This window comes from Macrotis lagotis, chromosome X, assembly GCF_037893015.1.
Source record: "Macrotis lagotis isolate mMagLag1 chromosome X, bilby.v1.9.chrom.fasta, whole genome shotgun sequence".
In the NCBI taxonomy this organism is placed as follows: domain Eukaryota; kingdom Metazoa; phylum Chordata; class Mammalia; order Peramelemorphia; family Peramelidae; genus Macrotis; species Macrotis lagotis.
This window is the reverse complement of record NC_133666.1, coordinates 266,745,354-266,773,156: the sequence shown is the minus strand read 5'-3', so window position 1 is coordinate 266,773,156 and position 27,803 is coordinate 266,745,354. Positions and strand designations below refer to the sequence as shown.

General features: G+C 37.2%; 1 protein-coding gene across 1 annotated transcript in view; it reads right to left on the bottom strand.

Annotated features, from left to right (window-relative positions):
• The window catches only part of MIER3 (MIER family member 3), an 84,797-nt gene extending 57,626 nt beyond the window's left edge, over positions 1 to 27,171 (bottom strand). The window contains exons 1-3 of the mRNA XM_074207918.1: positions 26,941 to 27,171; positions 26,312 to 26,382; positions 24,736 to 24,790 (exon numbers count right to left, since the gene is read on the bottom strand). Coding sequence (XP_074064019.1) covers positions 24,736 to 24,775 — 40 coding nt within the window. The 5' untranslated portion in view covers positions 24,776 to 24,790; positions 26,312 to 26,382; positions 26,941 to 27,171. The remainder of the gene's footprint in view (positions 1 to 24,735; positions 24,791 to 26,311; positions 26,383 to 26,940) is intronic.
• Between the last annotated feature and the right edge of the window lie 632 nt (positions 27,172 to 27,803).

The window sequence follows — 27,803 nt, the reverse complement described above, 5'->3', positions numbered from 1 at the left end:
CAGATTAACAAACAAAACATATTTTCTTTAGAGAGAATTTTCTGGCATTAGAGTTATTTATTTATAAAACATAATGTTAAAAAGTCTATGTGGTATGCCTATGGTAACTAATTATGCTTATTCCTAACCACAGTTCTGAATCTAACAGGTAGGAAGACAAGTTCATCCAGAAAAGAGTTGATGCTCTAGGAAAATAGGGAGGTTCAAGAACATAGAAATCATAGTGAAGACAAAAATAGTTTCAGAGAAAATGGGAGAAGTAGGTAGTAAGGAGGTTGTGGTCAGAGTTTAGCATACTATTGTGGATATGGAGTAGATCAGTGCGAGGAGGACATCCATTTGTAGTCATGTCAGTAGGTAACTGAAGAATGTAGATAAGGGTCATTGGGTAGCTGAAGAGTGTAGATAAGAACCATTAGAGTTAGGGAGATGGAGGAACTATAAGGCCAATTTCATTAAAGTGGGATGTGAAAGTCATATATCTTTTAAGACCAACATAGGGAGAAAACTATAAACCAGATGAAAACATGTCTTGGAGGTCAGAAGATCACATGATCAAGATGAGAAGAATCGCATCAACAAGTACTGTGGACTTAAAAAAAATGTTGAGTGATGAGAGTAGAACAGCAATCTCATGGTGACCTGAATATAAGAACCAGGTTGGAAGGAAGCCTATTGTGGCTATATAGGATTTGCTCACAATAGAACAGGAGCTCCAAGGGCATAGTAGATGGACACAGAAGGGGCTAATGGATGTCAGGAATATCTCGAAGAACTAGATAGACATGAAATACAAAGCATAATTTTATCTTGTATAAAATTGTGTCACATGGTACTTGAAACACTGTGGGGTGATACTTGCATCTTAAAGACCAAGTGGAGTCCTTTACTCCTGGAAATTTCAAAACTATCACTACATTCATTTGGACAGATTTATGGTTACCACAGCCAAATAAGAGAAAAACAACAGAAACAGTAGGAAATAATGAATTCTCCATTCTACTCAAATCAGCTTGTGGCTCCCTGTTGACACTATGGTTAAATATTTCTTATTCGGGCAAATAAAACCTACCAGTTGATTTTCACCTTTCCAGACTTATTTCACATTCTCTCTTTTAAGCATTCTATAATCCAGAAAATCTAGAGTGCTTGTTATCTAACCTCAACATCCAGACTGCAGCCTATCCCTAGGAATGCATTCCCTTCTCACCTGGTCTTCTAGTTTCATCATGGATACCACCTTCTCTGAAGACTTCCCAGATCCCATAGTTATCACTTTCAACTTCTTCAAATTACTTTGCATACTTGAATATGTTACCTTGTTTTATCTTATCTGTATATCTGGTGTATCCCCCTTTCAGAATGTAATCCCCTTGAAGGCAGAGACTCTTATGTTTTTGTCTCAGTATTCCCAGAATTTAATAAATGTCTATTAGATTCTATTGACTAATTCACCTGAGAACTTTGTGTAGGTGTGTTTTATGACTATGTGAGTGGTGTGTGTCTGCATGAGAAAGGGTGTGACTCCTGCCCTAGGAAAATGTTTTACCTGACATCTATGTTAGATCTGTATTTTTTTTTAGGTTTTTGCAAGGCAGTGGGGGTTAAGTGACATGCCCAAGGTCACACAGCTAGGTAATTAGTAAGTGTCCGAGACTGAATTTGAACTCAGGTCCTCCGGACTCCAGGGTTAGTGCCCTATTCACTTTGCCTTCTAGCTGCTCCTAGATGTGTATTTTTAATAAACAAAGTTGGTTTATGATTAAATGGGGCATGAGTGCTGGAGAAGGGGATTTCTCTCTTTACAAGCCAAATTCTGGATTCCAGCCTCCTGCCCTTTCTCCTGCATCTGTGACTTTTATTGGCTTATCCCTTCTCTTCCTACCTTCCTACCCACTTTTTTCCCCAAGCACAGTTTCAGGTCTTTCATAATTCATTCTCTCTGTGGCTTTACCATTCTCTTCTTCACTCATCCTTTATCCTTCTTTTCTTGTGAATTCTCTCTGTAGCCACCTTGTAATCTTTCCTATCACATCCTGTTTGCCCTTAGTCTTCTGCAAGAATTGTTTTGCTATTATAACTTCTACTCCTGGGCATTATTCCTCTACACAAATATTCCAGATGTCCCTTATCCTTATAATAATACCAGGTAGGGATGCACCAAACAACCCTGTATTATAAAGGCAATTTCTTTGATTTCCTCTGTCTGCCCCTCCTCCTACCCTACAGTGTAAGTTCCTGATAACATGGACTGGTTGGTTCATTTTTGAATTAGGGCTCTCAGCATCTGGCATATAACAGGTGCTTGTAAATATTTGTTGATTAAGATTGCAGTGGACTGCAAGTGAGAAATGAATCAGCAGCATAGGCTTTCAGGCAAAGAATGTCAACTTTCAATTCCCCATATTTGTGACGTATTAGTCATATCAGCACACATCTTATCAGTATACACACCACAATGCTGGGATCCACATTTTTTAAGTTTTTTTTTTTTTTTTTGTGAGTCAAATGGGGTTAAGTGGCTTGCCCAAGGCCACACTGCTAGGTAATTATTAAGTGTCTGAGACCGGATTTGAACCCAGGTACTCCTGACTCCAGGGCCAGTGCGCCACCTAGCCGTCCCAGATCCACATTTTTTTAAAAGAATTATGGCAACTTTGAATATAGAGTAGATCCAAAGAATCTTTTTTAAAAAACAAAGATGGAAAATAATTTCTATGAAGAAATAATCAGGAAGCAAAATTCTTATCCTAAAGAAGAGGCAATTGGCAGCCTTCAAAATATGGAAGTAACCTTTCATTTAACCAGAATCTAAAACAAGGAAGAGCTAGATTTTTTTTCTTTATTCTGAATTAGGACTGGAGTTGTAATTTCACTGATATAGGGAATTCTCAGAAAAGCAAACTCCTTTTGCCAACAGAAATCAACACTTGAACTGAAGAAAGCACTGGGAGCAAGAGATGCTCTGGATCAGAGGCAAGGCAGGAACCTGAACTGTCCTAGATAATAACTAGCATTAATACAGAGCACACTATATGCCAGGCTAATTAGGCCAAGTTTTTTTACAGATTTTGTCTCATTTGATCCTTACAACAACTCTGGGTGGTAGGTGCTGTTTTTATCACTGTTAATTAAAGAAACTGAGGCAAGCAGAGCTTAAATGATTTACCCAGAGTCATTCAGCTAGTAACTAGGGGTGGATTTGAATTCAGATCTTCCTGACTCCAGGGTCCAGCCTGTTATCCACTGCTTCACCAGCTACCTCCATTCAAAGATACTTTGTCCACTGTAATAGTTAGCTTTAATGTAAAAAAAAAAAAAAAGGAATCATAAACAAACTGATAATTGTGGTGTCTTTAATAGAGTCATTTCAACACTTGTTTCAGTTAGCATTGGTTTTTCAAATTCCCCATACTTCCTAAATGTACCATTCTAGACCCAAGATATTTGAATTTAATAAGTATATGTTAAGCACCTACTCTATCCATGGAATGGTGCTAGGTGCTTGGGATTAAAAGTTAAAATGGACTGTTCCTGCCTTCAAGGAATTTATACTGGATTAGTAGTAATGTAAGGACAAAAATTCATAATCAAGGAAAAATTAAATTATGTTAGTATAATTTTAATATAGTGTCTAGACTACTACATTGTCTTCTGTAAATTCTTTTGGTGGGTCCCCTAATGTATCATATAAATAAGCAGAATTTGTTGTAATATGGCGGGTAGTAACCATCTATTTCCTGATGATATGGTAGATAGAACTGGGTTTTTATAATAAAAAGAAAGATTTAGGAAAAATGAAAAGGAAAAATGTTACCAGTTACTAATTCTGGAGCAAGTTACTAAGAGAACTTAGTGTCTTCTACAGATAGCTTAAATAATTGGATGATTCAATTTTTCAGGAAATTCTGAAATCAGATCAAGTGGGATTATTGTCCAAGAATTCAGAAAATTTTGAGCATATGTTAAGAATAGTCTCTTTTAATTGTCCCAGGTCATTCCAATAATTGTTGGGAAAGCAAGGTACTTGGAGGTATAGTTTACCATAGAGAGAAAACAAATTATTTAAAAAAAGATCTAAACCATGATACTGGTCATACCTTAGACTTCTAATTACCATCCAAAATCACTTCATATAACTATGGATAGCTTTCCTTTGATGATATATTCTCTTCCATCCTTGAATCTTCTTCCATTCTAGATTAGTTTCCTCATCTGTAATTCTGGATAATCACCACCTTGTACTTTCTTTTTTTTTTATGTTTTTGGCAAGGCAAATGGGGTTAAGTGACTTGCCCAAGGGCACACAGCTAGGTAATTATTAAGTGTCTGAGACTGGATTTGAACCCAGGTACTCCTGACTCCAAGGCCAGAGCTTTATCCACTAAGCCACCTAGCTGCCCCCACCTTTTACTTTCTTAACTCATATTCCCCAACCATTGAACACCACTGGAAATAAACCATAAAACTGAAATGATGGGATTCTTTATAGATCTTTGCACTCTAACCTCAAGAGGGACTTCACAATTGCAAACAATCATTTTATTTGTCACTTATTAACCTTTAATCACATTCTCCATAGTAGTTGTTCCAAAATCTTTGGAGCCTCTTCAAGTCACCAAATCTGCATCTAACCACCTCACCCTCAGGAGAGTACTTTGTCTTTTATTTGATTAAGATGAAAGATAGAGGACCAACTTCCCTTATATAGGAGGTGGTTGATAAAGTGGAAATGACACTAGGTTTGGATTCAAGAGATGTGAGTTTCAATCTTAGCTGCTACTAACTCAGTACTCAGTACTTAACTCAGTACTCAGTACTTAACTTGGTTACTCAATACTTAACTCGGTTACTCAGTACTTAACTCAGTACTTAACTCAGTACTCAGTACTTAACTCAGTTACTCAGTACTTAAACTCAGTATTCTGTACTCAGTCACTTAGCTCAGTTACTCCTAATCAGTTCCAGGATCTGAGCCTTAGTCTTCTCTTTAAATGAAGTTAATAACACTTGTATCATTTTCCTCATGGAGTTGATCGAAGTGCTCTGTAAACCTCAGAGTTTTTGTGGTTATTCAATTGTTTTCAGTCATGTCTAATTCTTTGTGACCCCACTAGAATTTTTTTGGCAAAGATAATAGTCATTTGCCATTTCTTTCTCCACTCATTTTACAGATCATGAAACTGAAGCAAGCAAGGTTAAGTGACTTGTCTAGTGTTCACAACTAGTAAATGTCTGAGGCTAGATTTGATCTCATAAAAAATGAGTCTTTCTAACTCCATGTCTGGTTCTCTATCCATTACCACCTAGCTTCCCAAATCTTAGATTACTATGTAACTATGAGATGGTAATAGGAACTAATTCCACACTTCAAAACCTCTCTGGGTCCTCGGTCATCTTTGGGGTTTCAGATGAGGAGTCCATTCTCCTTGTCAAAAATAAATGCTCAAGACAATTCTAAAAGTTTTGTGTTGGAAAATACCCTCCACATCCAGATAACTATGAAGTTCAAATGCAGATCAAAGCATACTATTTTTACTTTTTAAAATTTTTTTCTTTCTTGTGGTTTCCCTTTTATTCTGATTTTTCTTTCACAACATGACTAATATAGAAATATGTTTAACATAATTGTACATATATAATCTAAAATAAATGTTCTAGGTATACCTTTGATTCATCCCCTCTGAAATCCTCTACCACTTTTATTCATCTTTAAAATCTTTTTCACCCTCTTGGTTCCTTCTCTACTAAAAATATGTTCTCATGTCCTAAAAGAAAAACAAAACAACCAATCCTTGACCCTTATATCATCTTGAGCAATCATAAGGTAATAGATTTAGAATTGGGAAGGATCTTGCGGGTTATCTTTCCAATCCCCTACCCCCACCTTTACATATGAGGAACTAAAGCCCAAAGAGCTTGTCCCACAACTAGTCTTGGGGAAAAAAAACCCAGGTTCAATGACTTTAAACCTGGAATGGTTTTCTTCCATCTATACCTATAGAAATCCTTCTAGTTCAGTTGTTGCTTCCTCCAAGAAGCTTTTGCTGATTTATATTTCTAGAAGTAATTACTCCTTCATATCTCTAAGTGTACCTTGTACCTTTCATATGTACTTGCAATATTTTAATTGGCAAAAGAAGTATGTGTGTACATGTCTTATCTTTCAGAATCATAGAATCTGAATTGGACGAGATCCCAAAGGGCATCTGGTCTGATGTCTGACAACTCTTGCACAGGTATGATCATAGTCAAATGAGATAATCTACATAAGGTACTAGACAAACTTTAATACCTGAATCCCTAATGTCATCACATCAAGTCAGGGCAACAAGAATTTATTACGCACTTACTATGTATTAGCTTCTATGCTTAACTAGGAAGACAAAGAAAGGCAAAAAATCAATTAAACAGTCTCAGTTTTTAAGAAATTCACAACCATTGAGGCAGAAAACATAGAAACAACTATGAATAATCAATGTAAATACAGGATAAATTGGGAAGAATAAAGAGAAGGAAGGCACTAGTATTAAGCAGGACTAGGAAAGGCTTCTTGCTGAAGGTAGGGTTTGAGTTGAGACTTGCAGGAGGCCAGAGAAGGCAGGAGGGAGAGCATTTCAACCAGTGAAAATGCAGTGTTTTGTGCAGGGAGCATCAGGGAGGCTGGTAGCACAGAATCATGGATCAAATATAAAACCCTTTGTCTGACTCCTGCCATAACCGAGACTGCAAGGTAGAAGCAGACTGGAAAGGTAGGAAGGAGCCAGGCTCTGGGGGGCATGAAGAGTTAAACAAAGGATTTTATATTTGATCCCAGAGGTCAGTAAGGAGTCATTGTAATCAATCTATAGAATAAAGGAGTAAAATAATCAAACTTGCTTTTCAGGAAGATTATATTGAGAGCTGAGTGGATGATAGAAAGGAGCAGGGAGAGACTTGTGTCAGACATTCCCACCATCAGGATATTGAAATAGTCTAAACCTGAGGTATTAAGAGCCAGTATCAGGGTGGTGGCAGTATCAGAGGAGAGAAGGAGGCATATACCAGAGATTTTATGAAGATAGATTGGTGACTGATTGCTGGTGAGAGTGAGGAGTCAAGGATAGCCCCTAGGTTGAGAGCTTGGCAATAATAAGGAAGTTAGTACAAGAGGAAAGCTTGTTGAGAGAAGATGAGCTCAGTTTTGAACATGTTGAGTTTAAGATATATATCTTAAACTATATATATATGGGAGATCTAGTTCAGGTTGTCTAATAGACAAGACTGGAGGTCAAGAATGATGTTAGGGTTGTATAGATTTGAGATATGTGTAGAGAGACACAACTAAATCCATGGTATTTGATGAGATGGTTAGAGAACCAAGAGGACCCAAGAGAGTCTTGGAAGAAACTCACAACTAGAAGGAGTGACATCAAAGAAAATCCAGCAAATGGACTGAGAAGAAACAGACAGGAGGAGAAACAGGTGAACAAGTGGTCACCAAAAAAGTATGTACAGGTGGGGTGGCGGGGGGAGACCCAGAGAGAGTATCAAGGAGAAGAGGATGGTCAACAGTATTAAAGGATGCATAAAGGTCAAGAAGGTTGATAGAGCGAGAAAAGGACATTAGATCTATCTATAGAGATTATTGGTAACTTCAAAAAGAGCAGCTTCCATTGAATGAAGTCAGAAGGCAGATTGCAAAGAGTTAAGAAGAGAATTGGAGCAAAAGTGAAGATTCCAAATACAGATAGCTTTCTTAAAAAATTTAGCCACAAAACAGGGAAGAGATATCAAATGATAGCTGGCAGAAATGGACAGACCAAGTGAGGTTTTTTGAGGATGGAAGAGACATGAGTAGGTTTGTAGTCAGTAGAAAGCAGGTAGGAGCTAGGGAGACTGAAGATTAATGAGAGTGTGGGGATAATAGAAGGAACAATTTGTTGAAGATGCAATGCAACGGAGTCATTTGTATATGTAAAGAGTTTTCCTTGGCAAGGCGAATGAATATTTCTTATGTGAGATGTGGGGTGAAGAAGAAAATAGTGGTAGAAAGCATCTGAGTGATACAAAACGAGGAGGGGCTAAGTTCTTAGTGAACAGCCCCCTTTCTTCAATGTAATATGAAGTAAGATTCACAGCTGAGAGGAACATGGGAAGCCATGGAAGTTTTATGGATGTATGAAACGTCTCTGAAGTGAGAAGGATAATGAATAAATTAAGCAAGTGTCAAAGGCTTGCCATGCTTCATTGAGGGTCCAGCTGAGATTTAGTTACAATGAATTTTTAGTGGACCCAATTAACATAGTTTTGTGATTCTTCCCTGGGTGAGGAAACTCCCTTTTAGTGATGCAGGTCAACACCTTATCTGAAACTTCTCATCTTGGAAAAGTGCCTAGAACCCTGATTAAGTGATTTGTTCAGGATCACACAACCAGTGTAAGGCAAGACTTGAACTAGATATTCCTGGTTCTGAGGTCTGCCTCATCTTTCCCTCCTCCTATTTCATCCTAGACACAGCTGCCAAATTACTTCAATTCCTAAAGAAAAAGTCCAATTATATCATTTCCCTGATTAGTACAGTCCACTGGCTTTCTCTTGCAACTAGGGATAAACTACAAACTTCTTTGTTTAACTTTTAAAAGCCTTCACAGTCTGTCTCCAGATCTATTTCCAGGCTTACTGAACATTTTTCTTCTTATACACATTATACATTCTTAGCCAAATTGTTTATTTGTTGTTCCCTATCCATGACATCCCAGCTCCTATTCCCATCTCTTTGCAAAACTGTCTCCCCTTCCCAGAATACATTCCCTCTTTATCTCTGCTTCATAGAATCTATAACTTCCTCCAAGTTTTACCTACTTTCTGTTCCCCCCATTGTTAAGACCCTTTTCTTAGTGGTTACCTAGTATATAATTTGGATTTAATTTTCCATTTACATGTTTACATACATAGACACATGGACACACACACAGACACACACACAGACACTCACACATTATCCAATTCGAATAGAATGTAACAAGCTCATTGAGACCAGGAATTGTTTCATTTTTGTCTTAATATTCCCAGCCCTTGGTTTAGTACCTGATGTAATCTAAGATTTCATATGTTCTTTTGGCTTCTGCATCACACAACTGATTTATATGAAGATAAAAGTTCATTAAAATGCCCAGACAACTTACTTGGGTGGCTGTGCCTCCCTCATTCAGTACTCAATTTTTAAGAACCCAAGTGTAAAACATGTTTATTCCTATTGAATTCATCTTACTAGATTCAGCCCAATATTCTAACTAGATCAGATCTTTTTGGACCCTGCTCTGTCACTTAACTTGTTTAATCATCCCTCCCAGATATATGTATCAGGATGATTCTTTTATGTTCTGGTCTCCAGAAAGAACATAAAAGTGGATGGAGCTCAAGCTCCCACTCTAGCCTTGTCCATCTGAAGGACCTGGGGCATATACGATGATGACTACAGCAGGGACAAGCTTCTGGTTCCTTCTCTGTTAGGTCAACCTTGTTGCCAGGACAGTACATGGGTGGCAATAGCTATAAAGAGGGTACAGATTGTTTTCATTGTCTAGTCCTCCATATCAACAGAGCAGAGAGAAGGTCATTGAACAAAGTTATCTGAAGTTACATCTTTCAAGGACTCTTTTGTGGTTTTGATATAAATTCAGAGGAGACAGTATCCAGAAAGAACTGTGTTTTGCTCTACTGAATCAAATGCTCCTCTATAGCCAGAAAACAGTGAAGTTCTTATATTTTCTATTCCTTTTAGACAATTGTGTTATTGTAAAGATGCAGTCTTCTGTTGAATATAAGTTGTTTCAAAAATCTTCTTGCAGTTTTAAGCTTAGAGCTTAAAACTTAAAGCTGAAAACTGCATGAAGATTTTCAGAACACCCTACCTAATTTATAAAAGTCTGTTTTAGCATTTCATCAAGAATGTCCCAGTTGCAGATTATTCACTTTTTAAAATCTTATTTTAAAAATAATAAATATTTATTTTTTCTCCCTTCCTCCTTAAGTGAAAAAGAAAGAAAACAACTCAAACTCTTGAAATAAATATGAATAGTTAAGCAAAACAAATTCCCACATAGGCCATGTCCAAAAATATATTTCTCATTCAGCATCTTAAATCCATCACTTTTTCTCTCAGGAAGTGTATAGCATCTCTCACTGTGAATTCCTTAGAATCATAGTTATTAATTACAATGTGTAGTTCATTTCCATAAACATTTTGTAGAGATAGGAAAGGAGGCAATAGATAGTTTCTCCATTTCATTTTGGGGACAATTAAGGCCTTTCATTCTTTTCAAGTATTTACAAGAATATTTGAGATATTTTGATAATCAGCCCCTTAATAGTCAGTCAGGTATTGTGCTAAGTACCGAAGATACAAAGAAAGGCAAAATGACAGTTCCTGCTCTAAAAGAAACCCCAGCTTAATGGGAATCTTCAAATTGATTTATCTCTTGAATGGATTTCTTCTAAGTATACTTAGCTGAATTCAGTTACTTTTCTGCTCTTTGTTTTCTTCAATGCCATCTCAATTTCTTCATGTAGCACTTTGGGGGCTGTTTAGATTGAATTACAAGTATGATGGCTCATTAGAGTACTAAATAGTGTTAGAGAAATCTTTGCAGATCTTTTCCTTTTTTTGTCTGCTCATTTTTTTCTTTCCAGTGAAGCAGAGTCAAGATAATGTTGAACTAGGAGTAAGGAAGACCTGGGTTCAAGGGCATTCTCTCTCTCTCTGACTAAGTTTCCCATCTAAAAGATTTTTAAAATCTATGAAATAATATTAGCACCTATCTCCCTGGGTCAAGTGAGGCAATTTATGTAAAGTATTTTGCAAACCTTAAAGAGCAATGTAAATGTAAGCTATCATTATACCTAAATGCCCTTAGGAGGAGCTGGCTTACTTGGGTCTTAGTTGGCAGGCAATCTTTCTTTAATCTTGTTTTTAACTTTCCTTTATTTATCACTGTTTTTACAAGCTTAATAATAATCTACTAGATTTGTTAGATATTAAAAATGAGTTTGTATTCTGAATCACTATTGTGCTTAGCTGTCATGTCTTTCCACCTGGCAAGGATCTTAATTGTTTGTTGGTCTATGAGATTTTTAGGTTATTTGCATCTTACCATTGTGACAGTTGCTTTTTATTGCTTAGATATTCTTAGTCTAGCCTGTAGACTTCTCGGGAAAAACTACTACTGAAATTCCCATAAACTGGAGTGCATGCTCTCACATATACAAACAGTATCAGAATGCAGACTAGATAGATAGGGAATATACTTAGAAGGAAACACGTGGTCAAGGATCATGCATGGAGGGACAAAAAAGGACACCTTTTTTATGTTTTTGCAAGGCAAATGGGGTTAAGTGATTTGTCCAAGGCCACACAGCCAGATAATTATTAGGTGTCTGAGGCTGGATTTGAACTTAAGTACTCCTGACTTCAGGGCTAGTGCTCTATCCACTACCCACTGCACCACCTAGCCGCCCCCCCCAAGACACCTTTTGATGAGGCCATTGTGCTACTTTGAATGTGTCTTCTTTCTACTGAGTCTTGTTCCATGAAGCTTATTCTCTGCCACCCAATCCTACTATCTTTGTTGTTCTTTCTGACTGTCTTTCTGTCTGTCTATCTTATGTAAGTGAGGGAGGTTTATCAGCACCTAAAGACTTAGCTTTCAGAACCATGCTCTTTTTGAACACAGAGTGGTGAGCCAACTCATAGGAACCCTACGGACATCGTTTCTGCCTTAGGTCTCTAACAGAGCTAGAGTCCCCTCTAAGTACTATCAATTCTAGCATCTGACTCATCATTTAAGAGGTTTGTTTTCTAATAAATCACAAAGGGTTCCTCACATCCAGGTTTTTCTACTTTCCTACATAGTCAAGTCAAGTCACTTGAGGTTTGTTATCTGTGGTTTACTGCCAAGGATTCAAAGAAAGACAAAAATAGTCCCTGCCCTCAAGGGGTTTAGATTGTGTTATGAAAAGGAATCTGAGTAATCAGAAAAGTTAACCCAGGAGGACAAAGTCATTGTGTTCCTCCTGGACCACATTCCTGACTTTATTTGAATATGTGACAGACAACATAGCTCCCAGTTTTCAAGAAGCTTTAACAGTGATCTTTTCTTAGTAGCTTGTATTTTTTTCTTCCACTTTACAATACCAACAACTTTTAAAAATAGGTTTGGCCGTGGCTTCTATTGTTTATCATATTTTTCATTTTTATTTTTCTAATTTAGTAACTTAGTTTAATTTGTAATTTAACACTAACAAGTCACAGTTCTGAATGTAAATTGACAGATGACTGGAAAATGACTTTCACATCAGTAAACAGTTGTTATCAGTTGTTTATTAATATATTAATAATTGTATTTTTGTGATATAATTTGGTGCTCACCATGCTTAGCACCTATTCACTCTCTTCTTGAAGAGGTATTCATGAACCATATTTTCTACCATATTTTCCTCTATTCTTCTCTAAGACCATTTTTACATTGAAGTGACGGAGTTGTTGACTTATGCAGAATCTGAATGACTTCCCCAAATTTCTCTATATGCTCATACTCTTCTCTTATTCCTTGAAACAGATACTGAGACATCAGTTGCAGTTATTTTTGTAGAGGTCTTCTTGTAAGTCATGACCATTTCAATACAAGATATCCAAATGTGTAGATGTTTCAGGTAGTCTTTGGATTTGTGACCCAACTGTCCATATCTTTATTTGCCTCTCCAATGAAAATCCTCCCATTTATGACTACAATTCGCTTTTATCTTTTGGCTTCATTTATGATGTGAAGATGTTATGATTGATTTGATTGGGTTCTTCCAGTCTCTATTTGAATGTCCTAATGATACCTCTAATCCATTGAATGAAAATCCAAGTTTATTACCTTCCTCTTTAAATCTGCTTTATTCTCTTGACATCTTTAAGTTTATTGTATAGATTATTATCACCACCATTCTCCAAGTTTTCTGTGCTCTAAAGCTTGTTGATATCTTCTGTCTCCCTCAACCTCTAATATCTAATCTTTCATTAAGTTTTGTTAATTTTCTCTCTATATAAATGTACCTTACCCTCATCAACTTGAAAATACTAAACAAATTATGATCCTTGAATGCAATGAATTATAACCATGCTATGTGAAATGTCAAGGAATACTGTTTAACAACCAGATCTCCAAAAATAAAATGAAATAAAAAGAAAACAGAAGTTTAAAATGAGCAGAATGCTTGTGAAACCCTGTTTGTAAGGATATGCAACAACAAAAAATGCCACCACCTTACACTTTTAAGTTTAATCTGGACCAAGGGACCCAGTCGACAAAGTATCAGGAAGCAGTAGAGTGAGGAACTTCTCCCCAACCCCAAAAAAGAAAATGCATTAGATAAAAGAAAAAGTTCCAGTCATTTTTCCAGCCCAAGTAAGACACCTCTACTATGCAGGTACGAAGTGGCAGCTTTGTTGTCTACCACCCAGATCCAGGGCAGATTGAAGAGAGAACCTGCTCTGTTATCTTCTCTCCCCTCTTGTTCCTCCTCCTCTTCCTCCATCTCCTTCCCCCTGTCCCCCCCACCCCATCCAATAATCTCATCCTCCAGACTATAGACCCAGAGAGGACCAAGTTCAGGAGAAGCCCTCAGGTTGCTCAGATCCCAGAACAGAGCAGGGTATCATTTGCACCTTCCATTCGAGTCTGAGGCCTGCAGAGAAATAACCAGGGCAGGAATTCCAAACAAGGGAGCCTGCAATTCTATAACTCTGATCCAGCAGAACTTCCCGTGGTGGGGGTGGGGGGCTGTCAGTGACAGAGTCCAGCAATAGTCTCCTGTTTCTCAAATATAAACCCAGATCAGGGCCTTGCAGAACTCTGACCAGAGGGGCACCAATCTGGCTCTAACCTGGCCTTGAAAACTTGAAGCACCCCCCCATCTTTAAGAGCCTGAAACAATACAACAGTCAATACTCTAAGGAAACAGCAATAGTACCAAACCATAGCTTTCCTCCTGAAGGGCACAAAGCCTGGCCCTGCCATCGAGTCTGAAGTCAGGAAATAGTCTGGAAGAATGAGCAAACAAAAAAATTCCCTCATTAAAAATTGTTGTGATAGGATACTCAAAACAGAAAGCCAGAAGACAATGACTTCAAAATATCTGCAAGCAAGGTCTCAGAGAAAATATAACTTGGCCCCAAAAGTTTAATCTGCATTAGCATTATCTTCTTCACTTTTCTTAGGACTAGAGTCTAGGCAATAATCCACAAAATAATAAAATGAAGACATGATTTGTAGCTTTTGCCCTTTCCAAGATCACAATGCTCACATTGAAAATATAACTTTCCTCTCTCTCTCAAGTCTATCTGACTCCTGGAGACTCCTGGAGAGGGTGACTGCCCAAAACTCAAAAATGCATGGGGAAATGTATATGAACAGATGGAAGGTCAAGTAAGCAGAACCACGGAAATAATATGCATAGTAACCACAACAATATAAATGGACAGAGCAGGATAAAAGGAAACAATGATCAAGGATGACTCTGGCAGAAAGATGAGAAAATGTACCTACTTCCTTTCTTTACAGGTGAGAAACCACAAATATGAAATATTGTATATACTTGTCAGACTTGATCAGTTTTGCTGACCCTTTTTTTTAAAGTTCTTTGTTGTAGGGGATGATTCATTGATTAGGGAAGAGAGAAGGGATATATTAAGCATTGTAAAAGGGTATCAATACACTTTTTATTTTTATAATTCTTGCAAAGTAATGGGATTAAGTGACTTGCCCAAGGTCACACAGCTAAGTAAGGATTACATATCTGAGGGTGGATTTGAACTCAAGTTCTCCTGACTTCAGGGCTGATGCTCTATCCACTGTGCCACCTTGCTGCCCTATCACTAAACTTTTTAAAAGAAAATAGTTCAAGCAAAAAAAAGTTAAATGAAAGCATAATTAGCGATCTCAATTTAATTTTCAAATACTTCTAAAGATCTAGCAATAATCCAATAAATCACAAAACTTACTAAGTAACTTGCCTAGTATGGAAAGCCAAATATAAAGTAATGAAAATCTGTAATTTTCTACTTCTAAAATAACCACCACCATTATATTTGAAACACAAAAAATGTAAAATCTCCATGTAACTCCAGAGGTGGCAACTGATCAATCAGGTCTTAATTACTACAAGTAAAATCTTAAAATCAAGTCTTAATTACAACGAATGAAATCTTGAAAGACTAGTTATAAAGAAGCAGGCTCTTTCTATGGGTTTGAAGACATCAAAACCCCCAAAGGAACCATATTATCTATATTATCTAGTTATCTTCAATTTAGTAGGGTGTTCTGTTAACATCCTAATTGAAGATACTGCAAAAAAATGGGAGAGGGAACCATAGCTTTGTGGAGTGGGGTGGGTGAGAGGTTATTTAGAAAGGAAGAAATCAGAGGTGGAAGCTATTACTTGCTAGGGTTTGAAGGCAGAATCTAAGAAAGCTCAGAATACTCATGAAATCCTGTTTGAAAGGGCTGAGAAGAGGAAAAAAATACAGATAACCTGTCATTTCAGATTCTTGAGGTTTTGAATATTTCCAGTGCTCTTGGCTGACCAATCACAAATTCACCAGCTTCATGCTGTCCGGGGTGACCTCACTTCTGACCTTTCTCCTGGCTTGTGACCCTAGGCTTGACAGTCCTTGGTTAGAGATAATAACAATGACAAGGTGTTAGAACTAGGGCCTTACAAGTTTCTCCACTGTTCTAAGCCCCTGGTAGTTTGAGTTCATTGTTGGAACAAAGTAAGACACCTTTAGGTCATTCAGTAGTTTAAAAAAGAAAATTTACTTAGCCAGGATGGTCAAGGATACTTCAATGAGCTGATCTGGCTGATGGGGGGGTTCCTTGCCAAAGTCATCCATCCTGACAAGCCTCCAAGCATCAACGATGCTCCCACAGCAACTTGTGGCTACTTTATAGCCAGGAGACCAAGAAGCAAAGTCAATGGCCTGGACCGTTAGTCCCCCTGAGCCAATCAGAACTTGAGGATGGTCTCAATCCCTTTTTAAAGGAAGAGCTAACCTCACATTAAAAAGTCAAGTAACTCCCCTATCTCCACCTCCTGGTTTCCTCCAAGGCTCACTTAAAATCCACCTGCTGCAAGAAGCCTCCCCTCCCCCCACTTAATTGATTATCTCCCCATTAGCATAAGAGGTCTTGAAAACAGGGACTATATCATCATCATTATCATATCATCATCATCATCTTTATTATTTTGTGGACTTAGCACATGGGAAGCATTTAATAAATAAGTCGATCGATTGAAGACTTTGCTCCTACCATTCCCACAGTATCAAAAAGGAAAAAAAAAAAAGGAAAATCTTCATAGAGAAAGCCTGGGAGCTATTGAAAACATTTTATGTTAGTAATAAAATTTTGTAATCTACACATTAACTGATTCTTCCTTGCCAAAGATCTCCACAACTTGTTTCCAGAATATCAAAAAAGGTCCCTTCTGATTTAAAAAAAGGAAGGGAATTGTTAAGAACTTTTAAGTCACTGAAAAACCTTAGTATGTACTTGGTTTATCAATAAAAATGATAACAAGAGGAGGACATGTAGTGTAATGGAAGGTCATTTAACTGATAGTTAGAGGACATAAGGTTCTAGTCCAAATGATTTCTGAATGATTTAAGACAAATTACCTCATTTTTCTGGGGCCCAGTTTTCTCATCTGTATAATATAATGGGGGTGGCAGTAGATTAGAGGATCTCTAAGTTACTTTTCAGCTCACCTATTATCTGAGTGACCCTGAGGAGGTCACTTATCCTTTGTCTGCCTCAGTTTCTTTGTCAAATAGGAATAATAATCAGCACCCTTGGTGGTTGTGAAGACCAAATGAGATAATTATAAAGTGACTTTTCACTGAGACTACCCTCAATTTATGCTGTATTTTAGTTTGGTTGTACATAGTTGTTCACTTGTTGTCTCCTTCATTAGACAGTTAATCTCTTGAGATCAGGATTTTTTACCTTTCTTTGTATCTTCAGACATTATATTGTTCCTGGTTGTGTTGTTGCTGTTTAGTTGTTTCAATTGGGTACAACTCTTTATGACCCCATTGGGGGGTTTCTTGGCATAGATACTGGAGTGGTTTTCCATTTCCTTCTCTAACTCATTTTACAGATGAGAAAATTGAGGTAAACAGGAGTAAGTGACTTGCCCAGGGTCACACAGCTAGTAAATGTCTGAGACCAGATTTAAAAATCTAGAAGTTGAGTCTTTTGACACCAGGTCAGGAACTCCACTGTGCCACCTAGCTTCCCTCTCTGGCATATAGTAGGAGCTTAATAAATGTCTATGGACTGCCTGATTGTCTACAGCAGACAGAGAGATGCCATTCCTCTGGGTTCCCTCTATCTCCAAGCCTAGCCTGTCTGTGCTCTGATAAGAGAGAAACACTAATCCATCACCCCTCCCACCATTTCCGCTAGATTCAGCTGTCTAACACTCTGAGAGGATACCACACAGAAGGCAAAACCTTAATGATTTTAATAATCCTCCTAAACCAATTTGGCAGTGATTAACAAACTCCCACCCAGCTGATCCCAGTGATGCTGAATGTTTGACTGTCATTTTACAAATCCTGTTTCCTCTCCTTCACTGCCCATTTCCCTGACCCACTCTTTTCAACCCAACCTACCCCTCTCTCATCCCCCAAGGTTCCACCCTAAAGCTACTTATCTCTTTCACTGAGCTCACTGGAATATATGTTTGGCAATAGTTTGCATACTTCCTTGGTCTTAATCTTTTCCTTTCTCACTCATTTCATTGTCTAGCTTTCATTGATGGCACCGTCTTGGCTGGTAGAAGTGGGAGAATTGGGATACTTGCTCTCCACTTGCACTTCCAGGCTCTCCTTAGGTAACCTCTCCTCCCTTGAAGTTCATTCAATTCATATTTGTCACTCTATCAAAATTCTGATATTTATTGTCTGTTTCTGACCTCTAAGACCCTCCCTTTCTTTCCTTAATGAGTTCATTGCCTATTCACTGTCTTCCCCCATTCCCCAATTCCTGCCCTAATATTAGGGGACTTGAACATGCCCTCAATTACTCTAAACACAGACATCAATTTCCCATGACCTACTCTTCCACCCCCATCTCTATTACATCTAATCATTCAAAAGAAACTGGCTCCAAAGTTACTCATGGTCTCTTAAGTTCCAAATCTAATAGCCTTTTCTCATTTCTCATCCTTCTTGATCTCTTGACCGCCTTTGACTCTATTGATTACCCTTTTCCATGGGAGATTCTCTTCTCTAGGTTTTTGTAACATTGTTCTTTTCTGTTTCTCCTTTTCCCTATATGACTGTTCCTCAGTGCTGCATCTTCATCCTGGTCATGCCTGCTAATCATGGACATCCACATTGCTTTACCCTAAACCCTCTTCTCTTCTTCCTCTATATAATTTCTCTTGGTGACCCAGTTTCCATGGATTCAATTATCATCTCTATGCTGCTGATTTTCAGAGCTACATATTCAGCCTTGTCCTCTCTGCTTGTGTTTCCCAGTTTTAAATATATATATATATATATATATATATATATATATATATATATATATATGCATATCTTTCAGACTGTTCTTAGTTTATATCTCCAATTGACGATTGGGCATCTTGAAGTGGATATCCCATAGTCATCTTAAACTCAACATATACAAAACTGACCTCATTATCTTCCCCCTCCAAGTTCTATCTCTACTCCTTCCTAATTTCCCTATTCTAATCAAGAGTACCACCAGCTTTCTAAGTATTATCCTTGACTCTTCACCATCTACCTCACCGCTATCCAATCTCTTGCCAGAGCCTGTCAGTTTTACAATTTTATCTTCAGAACATTTCTCCCATGTGCCCTCTTCTTTCCTCTGACACTGCCACCATTTTGATGCAGGCCTTCCCTTCTTCTTCCCTGGACCATTGATTGGATTCTATGACACTCTTGTCCATCCTTCAGTCAGCTGTCAAAGTCATTTTTCTAAAGTGCACTTCTGACCTTGTCACCCTCACCTCTCTAGAGAGAACTCTGGACCTGAAGTCAAGAAGACCAGAAATCAAATCCAGCTTCAGACACTTACTAGCTGTGCAACCCTGAAACAAGTCATTTAACCTCTATCTGCCTCATTTTCCTCAGCTGTAAAAAGGGAATAATAACAACATCTGCCTGACAACTTTTGTGAGAAGCAAATGAGAAATAATTTGTCACAATATAGAAATACTTTTACCCATCTGTCCCTACCCCATTCTCAATAAACTCCACTGACAACTTATTATCTCCAGCATCAAATCTAAAAATCCTCTGACATTCAGAGTCCTTCATAATCCAGCCCTGATCTCCCTTTTCAGTTTTCTTATATCTTCTACCTCCCCACATATTCTGTAATCCAGGTTCACTGGCCTCCTGGTTGTTTCTAGAACAAGATACCCCACCTTCCCCTCCAGGCATTTCCCCTGGGTGACCTGAAAGACTCTCCCTTCTAAGCTCTCCTTTCTGGCTTCCTTCAAGTCCCAGCTAAAATATCACCTTCTACAGGATGCCTTTTCCAATTGCTCTTCATTCTAGAGCCTTCTCTCTCTGTTATTTCCCATTTATCCTGTCATATCTGATTTATTCAAAGTTACTTGCATGTTGACTCTTCCTTTAGACTGTGAACTGCTTAAGAATGAGGTTTAGTTGGAGCCACAGTGGTTGGTACCCAGAAGATATTTAATAAATGTGTTAATTGACTGACTGGATGGGTAGGAGTTCAATAGCTTTTTTTTTCCTTCCTCTAACTCTCTAACATGTCTTTTTCTGGGTCTCTCTCTGTCTCTGTCTCTCTCTGTCTCTCTCTGTCTCTCTCTGTCTCTCTCTGTCTCTCTCTGTCTCTCTCTGTCTCTCTGTCTCTGTCTCTGTCTCTCTCTCTCTCTCTCTCTCTCTCTCTCTCTCTCTGTCTCCTGTTGTTGTCTCCCTATGTCTGTCTCTGTTTCTTTTCCTTAATATTCTCCAAGTTTCTGTCCTTATTCTCTGTCAACCCTCTTCTTTGGAAAGCTCCTTCATTCCTATGTCTGCGATTATTGTGTCTTTTCAGATGATGCTCAAATGTACATTTTGAACTTAGATCTTTCTCCTCAATTCTAAACCTGTATCTTTTATTTGTATTAGGGCTTTTCTCTAATTTATTGATATTTTATTTTATTTTTCTAATTACATGTTATGAAAATTTCAACATCCACATATACATGCATATTTTTAAGTTACATGATTTCCTTCCACCTTCCCTTCCCACCCCCTCTCCTCAGTGGTGAACATTGTACATATACATTTTTGTTCAACATAATTACAGATTAGTCATTTTCGGTTTGAGGAATTAGGATTAAGGGAAAAAAGAGGAAGAAAACCATGAAATAGGAAAGAAATAATAAGAGAAATTTTTTAAAAGTGAGTGTAGTGTTCATTCAAATTCTGTGGGGGTTTTTTTGTTTTGCTTTGTTTTGGTTTTGGTTTTGGTTAACTTCATCTGGGTGTGAATGGTGTTGTCTATCAGAGGTCTTCCAGGATTGTCCTAGTTCTCTGGACTGCCAAGAAGAGTTGAATTCATCAAAGCTGATCAATTCATAATGTTTCTGTTAATGTGTACTCTTGGTTCTACTCCTTCACTCAGCAAGTTCCTATAATTCTTTCCATACTTCTCTAGAGTCCAACCATCCATGATTTCTTATAGACTATGGTATTCCATAACATTCATATACCATGACTTGTTCAGTCACTCCCCAATTGATGGACATACCCTCAATTTCCAATTATTTGCCACTACAAAAAGAGTTTCAATGAATATTTTGGAGCATATGGAATGTTTCACATTTTTTTATGATTTCTTCTGGATAGAGGCCTAGTATTGGAATTGCTGGGTCAAAGGATATGGTCAATTATGTGTATGTGTGTGTATATATATATATATATATATATATATATATATATATATGTTATATTCCTCTCCAGAATGGTTGGATCAGATCACAACTCCACCAACAATACATTAATGTCCCAATCCTCCCCTAACCTCTCCAGCATTGATCATTTCCCCTTTTTCTCATCTTGGCCAATTTGATAGGTGCTGGGTGAAACCTCAAAGTTGCTTTAATTTGCTTTTTTCTAATCAGTAATGATTTGGAGCATTTTTTCATATGATTCTATATAGTTTTAATTTCTTTATTTGAAAACTATCTATTCATATCCTTTGACCATTTATCAATTGGGTAATGATAACCTTATAAATTTGATGCAATTCTCTGTAAATTTTAGAAATGAGACCTTTATCAGGACCTCTATCTGTGAAAGTTGTGCCCAGCTTTCTATTTTCCTTCTAATTTTGGCAGCATTGGTTTTATTAGTGTAAAACTTTTTAAATTTAGTATAGTCAAAATCACCCATTTTTCAATTTATAATGTACTCTATTTATTGTTTGGTCATAAATTTATCCCCTTTCCATAGATCTAATAGAATATTTCTTGGTCTGTTAATTGGCCTATGTATCACCCTTCATGTCTAAATCCTGTACCCATTGTAGTATAGGGTATGAGATGTGGGTGTATGCCTAATTTTTGCCATACTGTTTTCCAGTTTTCCCAACAATTTTTGTCAAATAGTGAATTCTTTTTTTTTTTTTTAGGTTTTTTTGCAAGGCAACAGGGTTAAGTGGCTTGCCCAAGACCACACAGCTAGGTAATTATTAAGTGTCTGAGGCCAGATTTGAACTCAGGTACTCCTGACTCCAGGGCCGGTGCTCTATCCACTGTGCCACCTAGCTGCCCGCAAATTGTGAATTCTTATTCCAGAAGCTAATGTCTTTGGATCTGTCAAACAGTAGATTACTGTAGTCGGTTACTACTGTTCCTTTTGAACCTATTCTAAACCACTGATCCATCACTCTACTTCTTAACCAGTATCAGGCAGTTCTGAAGACTGCCGCTTTATAGTATACTTTTAGATCTGGTACAGCTAGGCCACCTTCTTTTACGTTTTTTTTCATCAGTTTCCTTGATATTTTTGAACTTTCATTGTTCCAAATGAATTTTGTTATATTTTTTTCTAGTTCAATAAAATAGTTATTTGGTAACTTGATTGGTTTGGCACTGAATAAATAATTTAATTTGGGGAGAATTATCATTTTTATTATATTATTTAGACCTAACCAGTGAGCAATTGACAGTTTTCCAGTTGTTTAGATCTGACTTTATTTGAATGAGAAGTGCTTTATAATTGTGTTCATTCAGTTTCTGGATTTGCTTTGGGAGGTAGATTCCCAAGTATTTAATGTTATTTGCAGTTACTTTAATTGGAATTTCTCTTTATCTCTTGTTCTTGGGCTAATGCTGATGATTTACGTGGGTTTATTTTATATTCTATTACTTTGCTGAATTTCTTAATTGTTTCAAGGAGTTTTTAAGATGATTTTCTTGGGTTTTTTTTAGGTTTTTGCAAGGCATTGAGTTAAGTGGATTGCCCAAGGCCACACAGCTAGGTAATTATTAAGATTATGAGGCCACATTTGAACTCAGGTACTCCTGATTCCAGAGCAGGTGCTCTATCCACTGCTTCACCTAGCCTCCCCTTTCTTGGGTTTTCTAAGCTTATCATCATATCATCTGCAAAGAGTCAAAGCTTTACTTCCTCATTGCCCATTCTAATTCCTTCAATTTAATTTTTCTTCTCTTAGTGCTAAACTAACACTTCTAATTCTATATGAATAGTAATAGTGATAATTGGCATCTTTGTTTCATCCCTGATCTTATCGGAAATGCTCCTAATTTATTCCCATTACACATGTTTGTTGATGTTTCAGATAGATACTGCTTATTACTTTAAGGAAAACTCTGTTTATTCCTATACTTTATAGTGTTTTTTAAAATAGGAATGATGTATTTTATCAAAGACTTTTTCAGCATCTACTGTATTAATCATATGATTTCTTTTGATTTTTGTTATTGATATGTTCAATTATGTTGAGTGTTTTCCTAATATTGAACCATCCCTGCCTACCTGGTATAAATTCTATCTGAATTTATAATAATTTGCTGTAATCTCTGCTAAAATTTTATTTAAAATTTTTTGCATCAATGTTCATTAGAGAGATTGACCTATAATTTTCTTTGTTTTCTTTGGTTCTTCCTGCAAACCTGCACCTTAAACTGCCTACAGGACATCTCCCCTTGGATGGTCTATAACAACTTCAAACTCAATAAATCTCAGAAATAAAGAAGGAAAATGTATCCAGGAATGGCCATCAAAAGCAACAGATATTGAGGAGGATGAGAACAGAGAGAAGACCTTTGGATTTGGTGATATTAATAATCTTTGGGAGGACAGTTGCAATAAGGTGGTAGGGACCGAACCCAAATTGCAAGAGTTGAAAGAATACCAGGAATTCTAAGGTAGGAGAGTAATGAGGTATAGAGTAATTTCTCTCTCTTTCTTTTGCTTCTTTAAAAATTACTTTCCTATTCCAAACTTAACTATTCAATCAAATGTGCATTTCCAGATAAAGGTAGGAGAAAAAAAGAGGATTATTTATAAATGAAACTGAAAACTCTTTTATATATGTTGGTTTTTTAAGGAATATAATAAATTTAACATGTTCTTCCAAAGCTGACTTGTTTTTCTGTGTTTCATTGTGAATTTCCTCCTGTTTGTCTTCTATTCACTTTGAAAAAAATTCAAAAATCTTTTTCCTCCTTTTATTTTTCTTTTTGCTAACACTATCCAAGCTTTCTTTTTCCTACTGAATCTTTCCCATAACAAAGTGAAAATGTTCAGCATATTGATTAATATTTCATCTAATCAACAAGCATTGGTTTAAGTACCTACAACATGTCAGGCATTTGACCTAAGTATTTGAGATACAAAGACATTGGGCAGCTGAGTAGCTAATAGATCTTTGTGCTCTTTGTGAGTTCAAATCTGTCCTCAGTCAATTACTATCTGTGTGATCTGAGACAAGTCACTTAACCCTATTAGATTCAGTTTCCTTATTTATAAAATGAGGTAGAGAAGGAAATGTCAAAACACTTCAGTATTGAAACCCCAAAAGAAGTCATAAAGATTGGGACATGACTGAAAATAACTGAACACCACCAACAAGCCAGGCATTATCTTAGAGTGTGGAGATTCTAAGGCAATCCCTGCAACAATAAATAATTGTTAAGCAAAACAAATTCACACATTTGCCATATTCACAAATGTATTTCTTATGCACAGGAGTACATATCCTGTCAGGATGTTAGTATAAATCATCATTTATCCCTTGGAGGTATGATTGATTTTTGCTTTGATTAGTGTTCTTAAAGTCTTCTTAAGTGGATTACCTTTATCAAGTTTATCAGTTTGGAGGAAACAAGTCAACCTAACTGAAGCAGCAATGTAGGAGGTGGCATGTGCCAGGAGAATCAAACCACAACTATCACCTTGACCACCGTCTACAGTGATGGAAACAGTTCAGAACTCTGAACCCACAGTGACTTCGGGAATAGCAGGTCTTCACAAACCATTAGATCTGCTTCCAGTCCCACAACTATCATTGAAGAAAGATGTAATTGTGGAAGGGGATGACCTGCCTTCTTTATTAATTTCAGCAACAACTGTTGACCAACTGCCATCGAGAAGAAGAAAAGAACAGCACTAAGAGTGACATCACTCACCAGACCATTGGCTTTGCTTCCAGACCCCTCTCATAGCCATCCGAGGAACGAACTCCTGTGAAGAAAGGGCAAGTCAGTTCCATCAACTACCCCTCATGAGGTTGTCAAGCAAGGCACCTTGAGGGAAGTAGTGGGTGCCAGTCAAGTCAAACTATCATTATCATCTTGACTATCCTCTCCCTTCAGACCCTAAACCTAAGAGTCTTGGGAATACTGATACTTCCAGTTCAGTACACTTAGCCATCCTGGAAAGCAACCCCCGTGGAGATACAACCTGGCTGCTACTCCTATCACTGCCCCTGAAGACCCAGAAAAGAAAGGTTGGGCCTCCAGGTCCTTGGCAGCACTATCAATTGGTTCAACATCAGAAACTGGTATGATTTTATCAGTGGAAATGATATTAAAAAAAGGGATTGCTATCTGCTTTGTCATTGTACTTCAAGGACCATGGTTCCATATGATTCAATGCTAAACCTTACTATATGTATTTGATTCCCTCATTAGAATGTGAGCTTCTTGAGAGCAAGGACTATTTGTTCTGGTATTTATCAGTAAGTACCAGTTAAATGCTTTTATTCATTTATTTATTCATTCATTGAAAAGGAAGTACATAGGAAAGTAGTTGGATAGGTCAATGGGAAGAGCTGATAGGATTGATGCAAGAAAGAGAGGAGGTGAACAATATAACCAGGTCCTGGAGAATAAATCAAGAGATGAGCATTGAAGAGATTTTATTTTAGAGAAGAGAAAGATTTTATTTTAGAGAAGAGAAAGTCAGGGCCAAAAAGTCAAGTGATTTGCCCACTATCATAGTGTACCTAGTAAGTGATGTAGTCAAAATTTGAATACAACTCTTTTGCCACTTATTAAGGGTTCTGTATCAGAGTCCTAAACATGTAATAACAGTCATAGACTCATAGGATCATATGTCTGGAACAAACCTTAAGGGTCACTGAATCCAATCCCCTCATTTAACAGATGAGGAAATGGAAGTATAGGCAACAGGGTACAGTCAAAAAGTACTGGGTTTGAAATCAGACAATCTGAGTTTAAAACATAGTTTATATTATTATTTGTGTAAACTTGAGCAAGCCATTGGACATTTTCTCAGTATTTTTCCATTTATAAAATAAAGTTTAGTTGGATTATCTCTAAGGTACCTCTAAACTTTAAATCTTTTATTTTCTTTCTATTAATACTACTGTTTCTCTAGGATATGAAGGTACAGAGATAATATTCTGTACATCCAAAATGTCCCTTCCATATACCCTAGGCTGTCCAAACTCTATAGGAGTTATTTGGGTGGTAAATATAACAAGAGTAACTTTATTTCTGATGTTTAAGGATCAAAGGAAGGTTGCAACTTGCCGTCACCAGCAACTCTACTTGAGGTCATATTACTATGTGTTTGTTTATATGTATGTTATTTTGGGGGAGAATTTTTCAGGTTCTTGAATACAGAGAAGGCTTAGATGCTACCATTTTCCCTGGTCTTGTGGTGCCACCATGTTCTGGGAAGCCCATGAATGTTCACAAACAGAGTTATCAAAGTGCCTGAACAAGGGAAGAGTCAGACCTATTGCATCCCTGGAATGCCAGCTGATGATCTATCTCAGTTGACATCCAATCTTCTCCTCTCCAGGGTACCTGGGAAGTTCAAAGTAAAGAGACATTCAGGTAAAAAGGTGCACCCATCTGGTTAACTCTATTAAGTGTCCCATACTTTCTAAACTTCTTGGAATTCCTGAACTTTGTTTCCCTACCTTGGCACCACCAAAGAAAGAAACAAACCAAAAACTTTGATAAAGCACTGTTGTAGAAAACCAGTGGTAACTGGAATTAAATTTTCTGCTTTAATAATGCAAGAAGACAAGTCAACTAGCATTTATTAAATGCCTATTATGGGCCAGGCACTATGCTAAGTGCTAAATAAAAGCTCTGAATAAAGGAGCATTTCATTCACATAATAGATGGAAATTCTGGTTCAGTGGTTGGATCTGGCCCAGCCTAATTTCACTTGGCCATGGGGTAGTGTGCTCTGGCCAACCTAGATGAAAAAAATTCTGCTAGTGAGCAATGACTATTCTACTCAGAGCAGAGCCTCTAAAGGTCTAAAGGTAAATAAAAAGTAGCTAAAAAGCTGTTTAAAATAATTAACCAGTTCATTAGCATCTTAAGGGGTTGTAACAAAAGATGACAACTTACTCAAAGCTTAAAGAACAACCCTAGAAGAGTAATCAGTTTGACTCCAGTAACTCCTAATTGCACAGTCTGGATGTTGGAATGGCCATTTGGGGTAAACTGCTGATGGTTTCCTGCTAGAGACTCCCTGGTGTTAGTCCTCTTTTGCAAATGGACAAGAATATGAGGTTCCAAGTTTGAGAATCCAGCTTCTCAAGGACTCCTTACATTCAATTTGAGGTCATGGCAAAGTGAAAATGTCAGCATGTTGATCAATCTGTTAAGAGACAAGCATTTATTTTAAGTGCAAAGTGTTTGAGATTCATAGACAGAAATGACACAGGCACTACTCTCAAGGAGTTAATATTTCAAGTCTAGGAGACATAGTCAGTATTCAGAAAGATCTTGACAGGTTAGAGCATGAAATTCAATAGGGATAAATGTAAAGTCTTACACTAAATGGGTACCAAAAAAAAATCAGCCCCACTGATATAAGATGGGGGAGGCATAGAATAGACCTGCAGCTCTGGAAAGGATCAGACTATAAACTCAATATGTCAGTAGAGCATACCAAAAAAGTTAATGCAATCTTGGGCTAAATGGGCAAAGACATAGTCCAGTTTTATGGGATAATAGGATTTAGAACCAGAAAGAATTCAAAAAAAATATTCAGGTGAAATCCACTATCCTACATGTTTAAATTAAAGCAAGGTGTTTTTAATTGAATATTGAAATGGGTTTGTGGACAAATCACTTTATATCTCTCCATAAGAACCTAGTTATAGAATCATGACTTTTTAAACTAGAAAGGACCAGAAAGATCAACTAGTTTTACAGATGAGCAAAGAGTAAGGAAGTAAAAATCTGTCAAGCACCACAATGTGCCA